At 43.5% G+C, this 16,846-nt stretch overlaps 2 protein-coding genes across 6 annotated transcripts; both read right to left on the reverse strand.

The window, feature by feature from the left end:
• Positions 1 to 160: 160 nt before the first annotated feature.
• On the reverse strand, positions 161 to 4,883 carry LOC117727490 (leucine-rich repeat-containing protein 74A-like). Its single transcript, XM_034527830.1, has 15 exons — positions 4,782 to 4,883; positions 4,328 to 4,493; positions 4,041 to 4,216; positions 3,705 to 3,812; positions 3,467 to 3,560; positions 3,321 to 3,370; positions 3,129 to 3,210; positions 2,586 to 2,671; positions 2,310 to 2,504; positions 2,110 to 2,205; positions 1,784 to 1,912; positions 1,569 to 1,673; positions 1,248 to 1,333; positions 984 to 1,015; positions 161 to 757 (listed from the first exon to the last, which is right to left on the reverse strand). Exons 2-14 carry the CDS (start codon positions 4,464 to 4,466, stop codon positions 994 to 996), a joined length of 1,368 nt encoding a protein of 455 aa, XP_034383721.1. The 5' UTR covers positions 4,467 to 4,493; positions 4,782 to 4,883; the 3' UTR covers positions 161 to 757; positions 984 to 993.
• Positions 4,884 to 6,251: 1,368 nt separating this feature from the next.
• Positions 6,252 to 16,365, reverse strand: LOC117727518 (jun dimerization protein 2-like). Of its 5 annotated transcripts, none has more exons than XM_034527880.1 (5): positions 16,211 to 16,365; positions 15,225 to 15,277; positions 8,022 to 8,236; positions 6,897 to 7,001; positions 6,252 to 6,721 (listed from the first exon to the last, which is right to left on the reverse strand). In XM_034527880.1, exons 3-5 carry the CDS (start codon positions 8,214 to 8,216, stop codon positions 6,530 to 6,532), a joined length of 492 nt encoding a protein of 163 aa, XP_034383771.1. In that variant the 5' UTR covers positions 8,217 to 8,236; positions 15,225 to 15,277; positions 16,211 to 16,365; the 3' UTR covers positions 6,252 to 6,529. The 5 variants fall into 5 exon arrangements, with proteins under 5 accessions (XP_034383771.1, XP_034383770.1, XP_034383767.1 ...); XM_034527879.1 differs by having other exon boundaries at positions 8,022 to 8,239; positions 15,225 to 15,335; positions 16,211 to 16,364; XM_034527876.1 differs by having other exon boundaries at positions 8,022 to 8,239; positions 16,211 to 16,363.
• Positions 16,366 to 16,846: the final 481 nt, after the last annotated feature.

The raw sequence follows: 16,846 nt of genomic DNA on the forward strand, positions 1-16,846 counted from the left end.
TTCAGAGGGACTTCTGTTGAGGTAGTTTATGGGGAAAAAATGCTTTTTAAAATTTGAATTACAACTAATTTTGTGCACTTTAGTCAAAAAAACTCCTGTTTCACTTGTTTCTGTGCCTCCATCTTTTTTATTGAGCTGCAGGAACAAGTAGACAGCCACGCTCGCATCAGGTTAAGCGGTTGTTTAACACAAACAGACACGTCTTCACAAAATCCCTCTCATATCTAATCCTATATAATTGAAACGGGGTGTTAGTTGTCCCGCGTCCTCGTGACCCACAACATTAGGTGTCAAGCCGTTTACACAGGATTCAACAAAGGGGTGCGGGTGAGGCGGTGCGTTACCACTGGAGCCACCAGACGGAAACAAATTGCACTGTGGGATATGACACCTTGAGACAATTCCCCCTTAATAAACCCACTCTGCAGGGCCTGCTTAAGTAATGCATATTCATAACGGGGCCGTTTCCTTTACAGGCCGTTTCATTCAAAGCTATCCAGTGTGGCGAAAACAACTAGATTGCATCTGGCCCTATTCTTGTTCTCCTCTCGCTCCTTTGATATGGATGCCAGCTCTCTTTTTCTTCCCCCTCTGTTCTGTTGTCATACCAGAAGATTATTTTTGGATGGAGAGAATGAGGCAGAGGACCCTGCGGCCCATCCGCAGACACAGCTGGCGGTGCTCAGGTGGGTGCAGCTGGTTGGTGTCAGAGGTTCAAGTATTCATGCCGGACAGAATTGGGTTGATCTAAGGACCCCTGTGGAAGGAGAGGAGATGTTATTAGGATACACCTGTCAGTGGTGCACATTGCCATCGGGTTTGTGATGTCAGTTAATCCTCCTTTTCAGTAACTCAAATGTTGCAAAGAAAATTAGTGTGAGTTGTGTGGTGAAAAAAACAGAATTTACAAAGAGACACTGCTAGTATATAGAGAACAAAATCAAGTTTTATTTGAAGATGTCCAATCCTCATCTGAGCCGTACGCCTCTGCATCTAAGACAGCTCCGCAAACTGACTGCAACACAGAGAGACAAGTGTGTTCACAAGATCCACCCAAACTACACTTAAAGTGTACTTTCACCCAAATAAAACAATATCTCCATGACAACTGAGCAAACTCCATGCACTGATGAACGTGAGCTCTGTTTAAAAGGTCTAAAAAAAAGCTTGTAAGTTTGATGAAGAGGGCTGCATGGTCAATAATGGACGACTAAAATGGCGCTCCATACAGCGGTTCACAGACTCACCTGTAGATGATGCTGAATTTGCAGTTCTCATCGAACTTCTTGATCAACCACTCGAGCTGCCGCTGATCCAGAGGTGCGTTCGCTTCCTGCATGCACGACAACATCTGCTCCAGTAAATTAAGTTCTATTTCTGTGACAAATTTGTCGTACTCATTCATAATAAATATATATATATATATATATATATATATATACACGTTATATACGCATATAAATATGTATATATACACATATATATGTGTATATATATATATATATATATTCATATACAGTATATATGAATATATGTTTTCAGTGCGTGTGAGAAGTTGTTAGTCTGACCTTTACAGCCTTCCTGAAGGCAGCGGTGGGGACTTTCATGGTTCCTTCTTCATCCAAAGCTTGGAAGAAGTCCACGATGCTCTCATTTCGCTCTTTGAGGAATTTCTATGAAACAAACCAGATCAGAGAATTGTTGCGAGCTCTTGTGCATCTTGTTAGAATCCCAGTTATAACCGTATCTGTCACCGGATGTCTTTGTCTTCCTGACGTCTCACCTGAAACACACGGAGGGCCGATATGTTCCTGGTAACGGAGCTCATGACGCTGTGCCGAACAGCCAGACCAGGACGCCTCTGACGGGCTTTATCCAACAGCTCCACAAAGGTCTCACAAACAAAAACTGTCTGCACGACACACACACACACACACACACACACACACACACACACACACACACACACACACACACACACACACACATGGTCAGAGTGTATAAATAGTACTCCAGTCAGGTATAATCATCACATATTCAGATACAGAAAAAAGTCATATTTATACTTAAATTCATATGCTGAGGGGTAAATAGTTTTTCTGCACTTACAGAAATATCCATCTCCTCCACGGCTGAATTTGTGTTTTGTGTAACCGTTTTGAGCAGCGACAGAGCTCCAATATTTGTCAGGGGGTTATGGGAGAGCTGGATAGAAAGACCAACCCGTACATATATAACATTGACGAGTTTACACATTGCAATAATGCCGATGAAACACAACTCGACGGAGCCAGAGCTTCAGGACTCACCTTGAGCACCCTGAGGGCCTCGTTGGTGGCCAGGCCCTGGCAGAGGAGGGCCGCAGCCTCGTTGTCTATGAGGTTCCTGCTGAGGTCCAGCAGCACCAGCGTGCTGTTTAGTTTCAGCGCTTGACCCAGAGACTTCGCCTCGATGTGGCCGAAACCGTTGCGCGACAGCAGGAGCTGCTTCAGGGTGGAGTTCGCCTGAGGAAAGAAACATATGAGTGACGAACAGCCGTTCCATAAACGCTGAAGGCTCGTGGCCGAGCGTGTTATGTGCGTCACCTTCAGTCCGTCACTCAAAGCCGCCGCGCTGCCCATGCAAAGATGGTTCCAGCTCAAATTTAGGACTTCTAGACCTGTGTTTGTGGCTTTGAGAAAGGGCAAAGAAATGTAACAAGGTCACAATACATTTTAAATTGAAACCCACAAACGTCTTTTTAAAGTCAAACTGGATTTAAAATTGATTTTTGATATACAATCGGCATATGCAGGATATATCCTTAGTGTTCGTTTTGACTGCTAAATATTTTTTTAAACTTTGGGGATTTCTGGGACAGACCAATTACAATACGTGATGTCATTTAATTGGTGCAGTAATTGCACGGGAAACACAAACTCCTGTCACGGTACCGAGTGACCCGCTGACGGGCCCGATGGCATTCGTGGTCGCGCAGCACACCGTACGGTGAAAACAAATATGCACAATAGCTTTATTAGCAATTTTTGTTACAGAAAAAGAATAAATCATGAAAATCTCAGTTGGACTTTAAGTGTATGAGCTTTGTGAGATAAATACTTTACACAGTCAGAGATGAACTACTGCACCTAACATGTGACCCAGGTGTTGTCCTCCTGTATCACCGATCATGTTGTGACTGAGGTCCAGCTCTTTGATGATATAGTTTCCCTAAGAATAAAAACATTATGAAGCTTAATGCACATTTTCAGTAGACAAGATGTGTTCATGAGCTCAAATGTTCTTTTGCACGGATTCAACAGATAATTATTTGTACGAACCTCCAAAGCATCGGCAAGGTATTCAGCTGCAGAATCATCAAAACCATTTCCTACGTGAAGAAGTGGAAATTAATTGAATTACTAGTAAAAAATCAATAATAATAACTCACTTATTTCTATTGTGCTACAGTGACTTCGCTGATCACCTGAGACCTTGATGGATCTGATGTAGAAGTTGCCTGATATGATTTTGGAGACGAAGTCGGCTCCTTTGAGGTGCAGCTGGTTGTCGGAAAGGTTCTGACATGAAGACATTTTGAGATGAAATAAGCAAAAACAGAATCAGTCAAATAAACATAATTGTTCCTCTTGCAGTTCAGGGCAAGATGAGGACCAGGCACACTTTTCAGAGCCTATATGTATTCGTAGTTTGAGAATAGTTACGAGACTCTGGATGCTCATGTTTATCTGAAGCATTTCCATCAGATGGCGCGTCCCCTCAGCCTGAAGTGCGTTGTCCTCCAGCTCCAGGTCGGTAATGGTCAGGTCGTTCTGAAACATGAGAACTAACTAAATGGGCGTTCTCTGTCTACATCTTTAATGTGATGAATGTTTTTAAAACATGTACAAAGGGAACTAATTCTGTATTTTTAAATGCAGTTCCCTACCCTGACCTGAAGCCATCCATAACTTCATACAAATGATGGTCATTTTTGGTGATCATTGTACTAATTCTGTCGTTATAGAGAATATAGATGATGGGATTTAGGCCCCGCCTACTTGCAGAACTACGGCCAGAGCTTTGGCTCCCAGAGGTCCCACCCCATAGTGGCTCAGGTCGAGATCGGCTCCACCCAGGTGACGGAGGAAGGAGGACACGGGGACGCAGCCCGTAGACTGGCAGGCCTGCAGGTACAGCTCCGCACCGGACCAACACTGTTTCTGATGGGTGCCAACTAAAGGCAACAACACTGGGTGAAGAAGAGGAGGAGGAGGAGGAATACAGCAGAAAGAGGATTGGAGACCATGCATCCATCGTTAATGAATGTACGGCCATGTTGACCTACTGTCTGTCTCCAGATCAGTGTCCCACTCATCTCCACTATCGACCTCTTGACCCTGGGTTGGCTCCTCCACCCGATCCGGGCTTCCGGTGGACAGGATGGTCTGATCAGGTGACTGCTTCTCCTCCTCACGGTGATCCATGACGTCACAGGACGTAGAGAAGCTCACCTGCGCAATTCCGAGGAGAGAGAGAGAGAGAGAGAGAGAGAGAGAGAGAGAGAGAGAGAGAGAGAGAGAGAGAATACAGTGTGAAACCGTTGAAACTCAGTTTAAACCCGAGTTAAAAAAGTTAATCGCAGTTGACACGAGGTTTGGTGACGTCTTAGTTGTGCGACTATGAAGAAAGAAAGTGAGACTTTCGGGTCGCGTCCGTAAAGTAGAGAGCAACGTCTAAAGAGACATCGGATCCGCATTAAACTGTTTTTGTTGTTCCGAAAAGAGAAACCAGCAGCCTACCTGAGCGCGTCGTGTCACTTTCTGGAGTTTAACGGCCTTAACGACAGGAAACCAACGGTTGTCTTTATAGTATCTGACCACGTGTCGATCAGTATTGTGAAGTCAAATTGATGGATCGAGCAATACATTACAGCATGCAGTTCACATAAAGTTCCCCTAGATGGCGGTGTTGACCGCAGAGTGTCTTGATGCAGGTCAAACCACTCGAGAAAATGTTTATTTTTTTGTTATGTTATAGCTCCATCCAAGTAACAAGTATGAATGTGATTAAGCCCAAATTATTGGACATGACACATATAAATGGGGAACTTTTTCCTGCTGTCCAAAATAAAATCACAGAGTGGGTGCTGTTGTCCTCCTCCCGCAGTAATTTGACTCGTAAATTTCATTACAGTAATGATTAATATATAATACAACCAAAAGCACTGCTAGCAAGTGTTCTTTAAATAACTAAGATCAACGCATTGTAAGAGTTTAAAGAAGCTGGAATACTAATCAAATTCAATAATTATAACAATTAGAGAAAGATCTTTCGTATCTTTTGTATTGTAATGTATTGTCAATAATGCAGCGATAATCAAGCCTTGAAGAAATAAACGCGTTGCGAGTTTCGCAGATGAAAGTAAAGTCCCACTTTTGGCAACGTGCCTCAGCTGAAGAAACATTGATTGCACAACATTTGTCACTTGATAGTTCTCGTGTTATGACTGTGAGGAGCGAGCACAAGGACTTTGACTTATGCCACTGAGAAAACACTTGATATTGTCCACATCTGTTTTTGTAATAAAAAAATAATAAAACATGCACTTTCTTGTAGTTAGAAAATAAAATTTAATCTATTCATGGTAACAGTCATACATAGCAAATACAGGTCCAGGACAGACACTGAAATACTGCTCATCTGAAAAGACTTCAGCTTGTTTTCACAGCTGTTTGACAGCACAACATGACAGACACGGACTGGAAAGATTGAAAAAGACAAATCACATCAAGTGATTAACAAGCATTTCATATATGTTTATGTATACAAAGCAGTATAAAACAAGTACAATAATGGACAGACAACAAGTCCAAAAGACACGGGTGTAAACATTTTGTGTATATGTGCTTTTCATGACGCCAGCGTCACCACAAATCGGATCAACCGGTTACTGCCATCGTCTGGGCAGAGTGTATAAATCAACATTACAAAAACAAAATAAACTCTACTCCGTATGGTGTACTTGTATTGAGTATTGTATCCTAAAATCTCTACACCTGTATATGGCGGCTAGCATACAAAAAAAAGAAGCTGCAGAACACTAAGCTTCTGCATTGAAACAATGCCACACAATCTATTCAGGGCTTTTGTAACAGAGCACCATATTGATATTAGTGTGTTTCCTCAGCGTTGTTTCCTCAGCGTTGTTTCCTCAGCGTTGTTTCCAGGCGTACTCTACTGTTTCCATTGGTCCCTTTTATGTAGAGATGGTTGAAGTAACAACAAGGCACAGCGGGTGTCAACAACAACACTTAATGCGGAGATGAAACTGGGTCTTGCCAGTCTTCCAATGGACAGAGCCAGCTCATGTAGCAGTACTGAGGAAGCTGTACAACCTCAGGTCTTCGGGCAGAGTCTCCAAAAGTCTTCAGCTTGGAGCTCAAGTGCTTGTCTAGAAATGTATCGCCAGTTAGGTTTTCATTCAAAAGGCTGGCACTTTGCCGGCAGTTTGGGCGTCAGGGACTCGGCGTCCCCCGGTCTCCTGGTTTCACTTGGCGTCGGCGGACAGCTGCTCCAACAAGGGGTTGACCTCGCTCTCCGGCGTCTTGACGCTGTCGGTCCGCACGATGCAGGTGGGCCGGTGGAGATTCAGCATCACCATCAGCTGCTGCCTCTCCAGACGGAGCTCCTCGATCTGGGCCTTCAGGTCGGAGTTCACCATCTCCAGACGCTCCGATTCCTGGACGGAGATGTTGAATTATTAGAAACTACGAGACGAATACATCATGCAGAGCGCTGCTCAGTGGTTAATCGCGTATCTATAAAACATCTGAAAACTCTAATTATTTTTGGTGACCACACCTAGCTGCTCTGCTTCTGCTTATCAATAAGTTTTTGCCGTGTCATGAACTCACCCTTTGAAGGAAGTCGGTCCGTTCCTTCTTTTTGTTTCGGCATCGTGCTGCCGCTACCTTGTTTTTCTCTCGTCTCCGTTTCCTCCTATCGTCGTCTTCGTCCATCTGCAAACACAATGTATTGTTAATGTGACAAACGAGCGTGAACATTATTTTCTAAATGACATAAACCTATAACTAATAGTAGAAATCACCTAGATCAGTCATTCCCAAAGACTAGGGCGGGACCCACAGGAGATTTAATTGGGGTCGCCAAATAAATCAGCAGAATTTCTTCCCTTTCTTCTTTTATTTGATTTATATATATTTTTTTTATTTATACCGTTGAGCCATGTGAAGGAGCCTAAATGTTCATATTGTTCTGATAATTGTAGCCTTCTTATAACATTGAATCTAGTATGGAAGGCTAGTGTACGCTTGAAAAACATTTCCGAAATGCATTTATTTTGTCTCGTATATAAATTATTTTAAATGTGTATATGTTTTCAATAGCACATACACAAAACAAAATTTTTAACGTTTATTTCTTCAAAATAGCTGATTTACTTCTTCAAGATAATATAATGTGGAAATGCAAGTAAAAATGTAACAATGTTCATTTGGGCACAAATTTGCCCGTCTCACGATTTATATATAAGACCTTCTGTGAAGTGGGATTGTGATGGTTTGTCATTTTAAAATAGTGGGGGAAGAAAATACTGACCTAAAAAATTAAACTATTTTGTGCAACTAGTTGTGAGCACTAGAGGGGGCAACATTTCATTTACAAAATGAACATTCCTATATTGTATCATCACATAATTTTATCATGGCCACATACTGTATTTATGTATTCTTATCAGATTTGATCTACTTAAAATAAATTGACAGGGTCCCATAACCAGCTCAGACCAAAGCGTCTACTCCTTTCAATAATACTTATATAGATGGAGATTATATTTTATAGACACCAATCCCGCTAGAATATAAAATCCTCTCAATAATAAAGCCTGCCTTGATAGAAGGTTTTGAAACATCCAGAATCAAATACGCTCCTCCTTCTTCCTCCCCTCTGACCCCTCTGACCTTGTACCTCCTTCACACACCTTACTGCCTCACACTTCCCCTTTCCTCCTCCCTCCTCACCTCAGTCTTGATGGCCAGCGGCCTCTTCCCTAGCCTCCCCAGGAAATGCAGCGGGGACAGCATGGTACCCAGCTGGCGGAAGTCAGCCAGCTTGAGCTGATCGGTGAGCGTGGTGGCCGAGATGCCCGCCAGCGGGCCCAGGCAGGGCAGGGAGCCCGCCGCCAGCGAAGGGTCAGGTATCTGTCCCGGCATCATGTCCGACCCGGCCACCACCGCTGCTGTGGGGGAGAGGAAAAAAAGAGGAAGGGAACGATTAGCGCTGGAGGATCGAGCATTTAGAGAAGTCACTGACGCAGAAAATGTAATGCAACCTTCTACGAGCATACAGTGGAAAGCAAAGTGTACACCCACATTTAAATAATCTCATTTTTATTGCGTGTAGTTCAAAGTATAGATCTCTCTTTTTTTTTGTATTTCGGGTGAATGTTTGTGTCTATTTACTTCTCATTCTCTGGTCGTAACGTGAGCTGCACATTTATAACATTCCTTATCATATTGCCGTCATCCGACTGTATCTTTTTATGTGATTATTATGATCTCACAGTGATGGCATTCCATCCACAAGAAGATGAATTTACTGCCTTCTGTCCTTGTCATCAAACATCTTTTTAAATACAGGTTGGCGTTTCCAAGAATGCGTTCAAATGTTGACGGCTTTGACAGCTGTGTTATCTTCTTAGTCAGCAGCCGGTGAAAAAACAAACTTCTCCCTGTCAGCAGCAACAAGCTCATCTCTGTACTTTCACATGCAAAAGGGAAGCAATAAAACCCGTCGGCGTGATCACAGAAACTGAAGACTCGCTGCACTGGCGCGTCTTCAATTTATCGAGTGGTTTTCGTAAAGAGTATTCACAGGATACCAAAAAGAGCTCTGAAAACTTAGAGGGTAACGCTGGTGCATTCCACTGCCACCCTCTTTTGGGTCGTTTTAAAAGGGGTTTACCGCAGCACTTTTTTTAATGCAATCAGGGAGGAATGTGGTACAGAGCGGAGAAAACAGAGAACTAAAAAGGAAGTGGCTGAAGAATTAAGACGTCCCTCTAATTACTGTTCGACCGAGAGTTGGAAAACTTCTGATGGCCAAATAAAAAACAAATGTTACAGATGGGAACAGTGAAACATGAGCCGACTGGACCCTGCCCATCCCTGCAATCTCTGAGGAGAGGCAGCGTGAGACCATTGAATTAAAAAGAAGAAAATCTGAAATTGTTTCTTTTACTGTTTAGTATTTATGTAAAAATAAATACCTACAATCAATACAGTGGTGTAACATGTCCAGTTAGGTGGAAGACGGGTAGTAGAGAAAAACATTCAGCAGCCATTACACATGTTCTGCTAAAGAAATGTTTCACTGAATAGAAACAGAAACTCTTTGTGGATCAAATGTTGTTTTTGACAAAACCCCGGCATGACTGAGACAACTGAATAACTGATACTTCAATAACGTTGGCACGCTGACAGAATGTCGGCTAGGATTACCCGAATAACCCAAAGCTACGAGAGCTTTTTTAAAAACATTGATGATATCAGAGTGACCTGTACATTAACATCTTGAATCACATTTGCCTCGTGAGTATTGGGTTGAAGCTGAACCTCCACAGGTCGGGCACAAGCCGAACAAAGCCCCTCTCATATGGAACCAACAAAGACGAGTATTGTGAGGTGGTTCGGAAACAGCTGACGATGCTGCTGGGTGACTAGCTGACAGGCACGACCATATTGTAAGTTAAACCAGGTTTTTCTTTCTTTGCTACTTTTCCTGCGGGGCTAAAAAAGTCAAAGAGGAGGTAATGAAAAAAAAAAACACGGTTATGTAACTCTATTCTGATGTACTCCACCCTGGTTATGGGCTGGTCTCAAAGTGTTTTTACAGTTGGACGTTTACTGTCGAGCGTGGTGGAAAACAAATCAGCCCCGTTTTATCGAGAGGGACTGGATTCTGATGCACAATAATCTTTCTTCTCTATATAGCTATATCTGTCACATAATACTTTAATGTTAGTGTTATAACCGTCTTTGTCTGCATTATAACTCGTGTAAGTTTCACTCTTAAGTTTAACAATCTGTAGGCACTAAATGATGGGCGGGTTTTTTCTGGGGGGGGGGGGGGGGGGGGTACTGTGGCATCTAGATATTAATCACCACAAACATTTAAGTATTACAGTGCATTGACTGTCAAGTCTGTCACACCGCCACACTACTTTTGACCTGTTCCTTACCACCTCCAGTCTGCATGATTTATTCGCTCCAAGGACAAGTTGGTGTGTGGAGCCAGTGTCCAATGAGGCATTTTATTATTTAAATCCCGACTGCCCCCTCCCTCCCTTTTTCTCTCTCTCCCACTGTATGTATACTCCCATTTACACTGCACTTGGCAGCAGCCTGTTGTTTTTGCTGGAGAGGAAAAGAACAAGACAGCTCTGGTAAAAATCTCTCTCAGACAAAATTCCCTCTCTCTCAAACTCCTGGGAGAGGTGGAGGAATGGAAGCTGCCAGGGCCTTTTCTCTCTCTGCAGAGAGGCTGTCTAATCCAGGGGTGACTGAGAAGGAGAGCTCTGAAAACAGCTCATGGCCAAACCAAAGGTCGTTGGGCTGAAGTGACTGAACCACTACAAAGTTTCACATCGGATCTGATGGCTTGGGACAAAAGAGTATGCCGTGTAATTGTCTTACATTGTTCATTGCTGACCAATAACTGTGCAGGAATTCAAAGGATGCAATGCAAACTAACCCCTGGGCTGAGAGAACAGCCACAGGAAACTGAAGCACCCATTAGGAATGACTGAGCGAATCGCTTTCCGAGCCAAGATGGAGTCCAATATCCAAGTTGGCCAGACACTCAGGACTCGTTTACAGACTCAGATTAGGCCCTGTTCTGGACAAACATTTTTTTCTTTTTTTTTTCAATGGAAATTGACCACAAAAAAAAAAAGTCAGTCCAGGAATAATTGTATTTTATGCCTATCAGACTGGCTTGTGTGCAGTACTTTGTAATGCAAGCCTTCAGACATTCAGACATTGCAAGTAAAGCTCCCATTCCATACAATGGCTTGTCGAAGCATGCAGCCGAGACCAGACCTCAACACACAGCAATGCTTCAGCACATAAACATGCGTAAACCTCATATTTCTCTACATGAAATCAGATCACACAAATCCAGAACCCGCCTTGAAGTAGTTTTTCTAGCGGCCTGCAAACAAAACGGTGAAATGATGTCTGATGCAAGACGCCTTCAATTATATTTCACACCATTCAAGTTATAGTACTGCTGTAAACTCAAACACAATAGTTAGTGTGACTTTTAAGATGAGGAGAACGTGGGTTTAATGTCCCAGCTGTTCCGTCTCTTTCAACCTGCCACACACCACACACACACACACACGTGTCTTGAAACACCCCCTTTGCAATTTCAAAACCCAGCCATGAGACATGAAAGCCTGAAGAAGTATCATCTGTACAAGACGGGGAAAGTTTGCGGACGCATGTCTCGCTCTTTGTAATTGTACCCAAAAAGCATGAGTCAAAGTGATTTTTTACATTTTTCAAAAGGAGGGGTATTTTTCTCCTCTCTTTTTCTTTTTCTTTTTTTTCTGTCAGCAGCAGCCTGCAGCCGAGGATTAGTGGTCAGCGTTTGATGATGCAACGTGGTTACTGTGCTTTTGCAGTGGAGCAGAAAAGCCAGTGCCACAGCTTTTTGGCCCACACTGGCCTCAAACAAAGACACCTACACAGCCCGGCACTGCTGCCTCTCAGGGAGAACTGAGAGCAGACGAGCTGAAGCCAAAAGGCGGGGAGCGGAAATGTCATTTATTAGTTATGAAATATAGGACCGTACTCAGGTTCTGGCTTCAGCCCAACACTAATCGAACTGCATGTGAGCAGCAGATAGCTGCAGAGCTACGTGCATGTGAGGGGTTCCTATATGTAATGTGTTGGCAGTCAGTGTGTCTGATTCTCCATACATCTACAATCGGCTGCTTTCTTTGCTCACATACTCGATCTGTGTCCGTTTCCTGAGTCATTCCTGAGACCAATTAACAGTGTTGAGGAATTCAGCCCCTTACCAATAGCTTGCAGCACGACTGGAGGCCCTATTATCCTCATCCCCTATAGAGACGGTGAAAGGGAGGGGGGGGGGAGGGTGTTACAGGGGTTTTTCAAAGGCCACTCATTACCTTCATATACTGCTGCTTTTTTTTTAAAAAGGAGCCCACTAACATTTAACCTCGACCAGCGCAGTGTTTTTGGTGGCAGCCAAGCCGGATTTAAAAGTATATATGCTCGCTAATTTATCTTTGCTTGATTATAGAAAGTGAAATATTTGTGCTGCCAGACCTCTTGACTTTAAAATCCCTGGATCGAGGCTTTATGGGAAAGACGCGCACACGTTCCAAGATTCTGTTTGACCACTTTTTGTCAGTGTTACTTTATCAAAGTCTAATTTTGAACTAATAATGCATCGCACGGCCCACACACACACACACACATACACACACACAGCAGCATCTTGCAAAACTCTTTTTAAAGCGGCGTCTACAGCTCCAACCCCACACAAGTGCTGAAAATGAACAATGAGCGCAAGGGCTCAGGCCAAGGCATGCGCTCTCAATCTCCGGCCAAGGTCTCAGCGATCATCATTACCGTCTGCACTCAGTCAGGCTGTGTGTTGAGTTACAGCATTTTCACAATCCTCTGAGGAAACCAGGGAATTTGGCACCGGCTTTCCTTCGAGGACGGGACAGTCCAAATATACAGCATCAACATTCCTCAAACCCCTCATTATATTTTCATTGGAAGGGACAAGACACAGGCGTGAGAGGGGGAAGATACTGTAATAATGGCTGTTGTTCTGATCGTACTGCGGTCATCTCTGGCCATTAAACTCCGGGGTGACAGTGTGTGGGAGTGGAAGTGATTATCACAACACAAAATGGGATCTCTTTTCATTTGGGCTTTCAGTTCTCTTTTGGGATGTTCTCAACGGCTAAACAGCTGCCGCAGATATAAGGAACCTTTTACGATGCCTCTGGTGAACATAACTAAACCTTCCCAAAGCAGTTCAACGCAATAACAAACATTTAACCTTGCAATGTTGTCGATGATGATGAGACCCTCAGCTGCGGTGGTAAAGAGCGAGCTTTAATTTCCCCTCACAATAACAGTTTGGATGTCTCAGCAGTGAGCGAACTGAAGCGCAATGCCTGCAGAGCTCACCAATGAAGTGAGTAGTTTAACTATTGCATTTTATTGTGGACTTCAGCCGAAGAATGAAAAACTGTTCAGGCAAATCAAAACACAAAGCACCTGCAGATATGCACCAGGCATGAGGACTGTGGCTGCCTTCATTCAAACATCACTATGTGATCATTGGCTGGATTCCTGCTCGGCCTGCAGCGTGCCATTCAAACAGTCACACATCTATATTCTGCATCTGGGTGGTCCCGGTTGAATTATTATATCGTTACTGTTTTTCTTTGCGTTGTAAATCAGGATCAGACTTTTTCTAGCTCTGAGCTCCAGCTTGGCTCAGACGTGAAATAAACAAATCCATACGAATCAAAATACAAATTGCAGACGGAAGACATTTCAAATGCAAGGACGTCACGTGACGTCTGACAAATCCAAGGCAAGATATGTGCAATCCTTGCCAATGAGATATTGGCCAACCGAGTCCAGAGAAATCGGATATAATGCCGCCTGTTGCAGCAATCGTCGTTATTATGTAACGCGTGGCTGTCGCTTTAATGCCGTTCCATACTTTGTCCTCTGATATTTCCTCATCTGCCCCACGTCGAGCACACGCCTGCTCTGATTAAACAAGCCCAGTGTCTGCACTGAGCTATGTGCTCAGTCCTGTTGTTCACTTCAGGCTGCCAGCTAAACGTCAATGCTGAGGTCGACATTTAGTGACAATTTAGTGCAAATGGAGAAAACTGCCCTCAAGTAGAAACAACATTCAGGAAATCTGGAAATCATAACTATGTAAAAGGAGCTTTTATTGTGTGCTTTTCTTTCACACACACACACACACACACACACAGGAAAAAGCCCACTGGATTTAATGTCTCGTCTCTCAGTTACACCTTTGGACATGTGGGTGTTTGCTTCCACAGTGCACGTCTAGTCCGTCCACACACTGTTTAAAAAAAAAAAACCATGTGGAAAGGCTTATGGGGGGCTACGATGTGATACACAGAGCAGTGAATAGCTGCTCCCCCAGCATTAGTATTAGTATCATTGAGCCTAGCTGTTGCATAGTTGGCTCGCTCGCCTGCAATGCGTCTGCCGTCTATTCAGTGTACACGGGTGCAGCTTGGCAATTCCAGCTCTCCAGAGACACACTGGAAGGCATTTCTACTTAAAATAAACCCTGTGCGCCCACGTCCAGCCTCTCAGCCCTGTCGGCCCTGTGCTGCTTGCTTGTCGGCTCGCCAGCCCTTCCCCATTAATCCACTGCAGCGTTCTATTTATGCAGAAAACCATCCTATGGATGTGCCCGTGCAGGAGCTGGGGCATTTAAACCCTTCTGCAACACACGCTTGTTCACTTGACGCAAACACAAATGAAGAAACGCGTATATAAAGAACACACACATAGTTTCCCCCCGGCTGCCTTGCATGTAGTCGTACGAGCAAGCGCTGCACCAGCTGAGGAGCATGCACTCAAGTAGGAAAACACTGAACCTATGAACATGCAAGTCACAAATCCACAAACATGAGCCCACCCTCCCCATCATATTTCCCATTCCATGATTGGCCTTTAACCTTCAGGCCAACAAGGGCAGAAAACTAAAGCTATACCTCGGGTGCAGACGAGGCTCCTGTTACACAGTTAAATGTAAATCTTTTAAAAGATCCTCATGTGGACCAAGTGATGCTATTTACCGGCTCATCATAACAACACAGGGAAAGCAAAATATGTCTGTGGTAATCGAGAAGAAGTTTAGTATTGGAGTGCAGTAAAACATACAGAGCATGTGCACAAAGCAAAGATTACAAGTGTGAGTAAATCTGAGTGCACATTATTTGTTGTCCTCACATGCAGCCAAATAAACTTCACGCTTCATTTACATCACTTATGTTTCAAGGTTATACTAAAGTTATACTAAATAAATAAATAAATCATGCAGCAGAAGGTGATATACTCAAGAGAGCATCTCTGATTATTTCAATGTAAAACTCATTTAAATGCACATATACTTACTCAGAGAAAACTTGTCAGTCGTCTTCTGTCAATGATGCAACTGTGTTGGGACGCTGTGGAGAAGTATAAGGATATGTATTACTATTCATCGTCCTAGTGTTGTGATGAGAGCTGAAACAAATCATTGTCATAATTGATTAATTGTAAGTGAAAGTGCATTTTTGAACAAAAGTAGTAAACGTTCTCCAGTTACTGTTTTCTCAAATGTGATGATAGTATTTTTTTTTTCCTTCTATTTTATGCCATCGTGTCTTTGACCTCTGAACAACTGCGATGGGCAGTGTTTAGTGTAAAGCCTGAATAATGTATTCATGAATCAAGAAGTAATGATACATGCATCAATTAATTAATAATACAGTAATAAGAATCGGCCGCAGCCCTTGTTATCATCTCACCGGCAGAGAAGTCCGCTCCTGTCTTACAGTCATTTTGCAAATGTGGTGTCAATAAAGAGGCAAAACAAATCCATAATAATGTCACAACAGTCTGCACAGCCGCGTGCTGACTGAGAGTCGGCGCAGTAACGCTGAAGCCCCGCCGCGTTACATAACCCGACTCTTCTCCTCCCGGTAAGCAGCGCTGGAAACGACAACACCTCCCGGTTTAATGGAGCGACAGTTGCTACAACACCGCGACCGATCGGTTGTAGCAACACATTGCCTTTTCTGCCGTAAAGAGCACGGGGGGGAAGGGGCGGGGCGGGGGGAACTTTGCAACTATTTTTTTTAAAACCTTCAGACTTTTCCACTTGCGATTTAGTGCAAATACGTCTTCGTATATTAATATTACAAGTGGTGCAAAAAAAAAATACAAAAAAAATCCAGCGTGTCAAATCCTCTCTGACGTTAAACGTTACAACGTGGTGAAAGAAGGGCAACACAAAAAAATATGCAAATAAGCTTGTAACTAGCAACATTTAGCGAGCACAGAAACACACAAGGGAGGAATAACAATAGCGGCTCCTGCGGGTCACGCGCAGTCTTTACCTGTTGTGCGTCCGAAAATCCGCAGTAATAATGGGACGGTGCGGGAGTGGATGCGGGCTTTGGGACTAACTGGAGCCGTTGCATCAGCCCGTTTAAGTACTGATCTTGTCTGCGAGGGCTCAGGAATGCGGAACTGCTGTCCCAGACGTAAGCATGGATGAAAATAATGCGAGAGGAGGGCTGAAGATGTTTGCTCCGCCCCTAGCAACCGAATAACATACACAGACTGGAGGAGAGGAAAGTTTCAGTCGGAGGGAGGGGGGGAGAGAGAGAGGGAGAGAGAGAATGAACGCAAAGCCTCCAGCCATAACTAAAGTGATGACTATAAACACACACACTCTCGTCTTAGCTGTGTTGTTATTTGACAGTTGGCATGGCGGATGAGGGAATTGAGCTCTTTAAAAATACATCACTTCATCAGTCCGCATGTTTTTTTATTTAGGACCTATAATCAGTGGTGGAAGAGGTCAGATCCCCAAGTACAAGGAGAAGTCTCCAGATACCCCGTTAGCACAAGTAAAAGTCCTGCATTCGCATATAAATAAGTATTATTGTGACCCCTGAAACAAATCAGTGTCTCCTTGTAACCTGATGGGGAGGGCACTTAATGTCTCATATTGTTTCATTTGAAATATT

The sequence above is a fragment of the Cyclopterus lumpus genome, chromosome 24, assembly GCF_009769545.1.
Source record: "Cyclopterus lumpus isolate fCycLum1 chromosome 24, fCycLum1.pri, whole genome shotgun sequence".
Classification (NCBI taxonomy): domain Eukaryota; kingdom Metazoa; phylum Chordata; class Actinopteri; order Perciformes; family Cyclopteridae; genus Cyclopterus; species Cyclopterus lumpus.

Coding starts and splice junctions, on each gene's coding strand:
- LOC117727490 (XM_034527830.1), bottom strand. CDS start 4,466: ATGGATCACCGTGAGGAGGAGAAGCAGTCACCTGATCAGACCATCCTG. Junction 3,371..3,466: donor CAGATCCATCAAGGTCTCAG/GTGATCAGCGAA, acceptor TTCTTCACGTAG/GAAATGGTTTTGATGATTCT. Junction 1,016..1,247: donor AAATTCAGCATCATCTACAG/GTGAGTCTGTGA, acceptor TCTGTGTTGCAG/TCAGTTTGCGGAGCTGTCTT.
- LOC117727518 (XM_034527880.1), bottom strand. CDS start 8,216: ATGATGCCGGGACAGATACCTGACCCTTCGCTGGCGGCGGGCTCCCTG. Junction 7,002..8,021: donor CGCTGGCCATCAAGACTGAG/GTGAGGAGGGAG, acceptor TTGTGTTTGCAG/ATGGACGAAGACGACGATAG. Junction 6,722..6,896: donor GGACCGACTTCCTTCAAAGG/GTGAGTTCATGA, acceptor ATCTCCGTCCAG/GAATCGGAGCGTCTGGAGAT.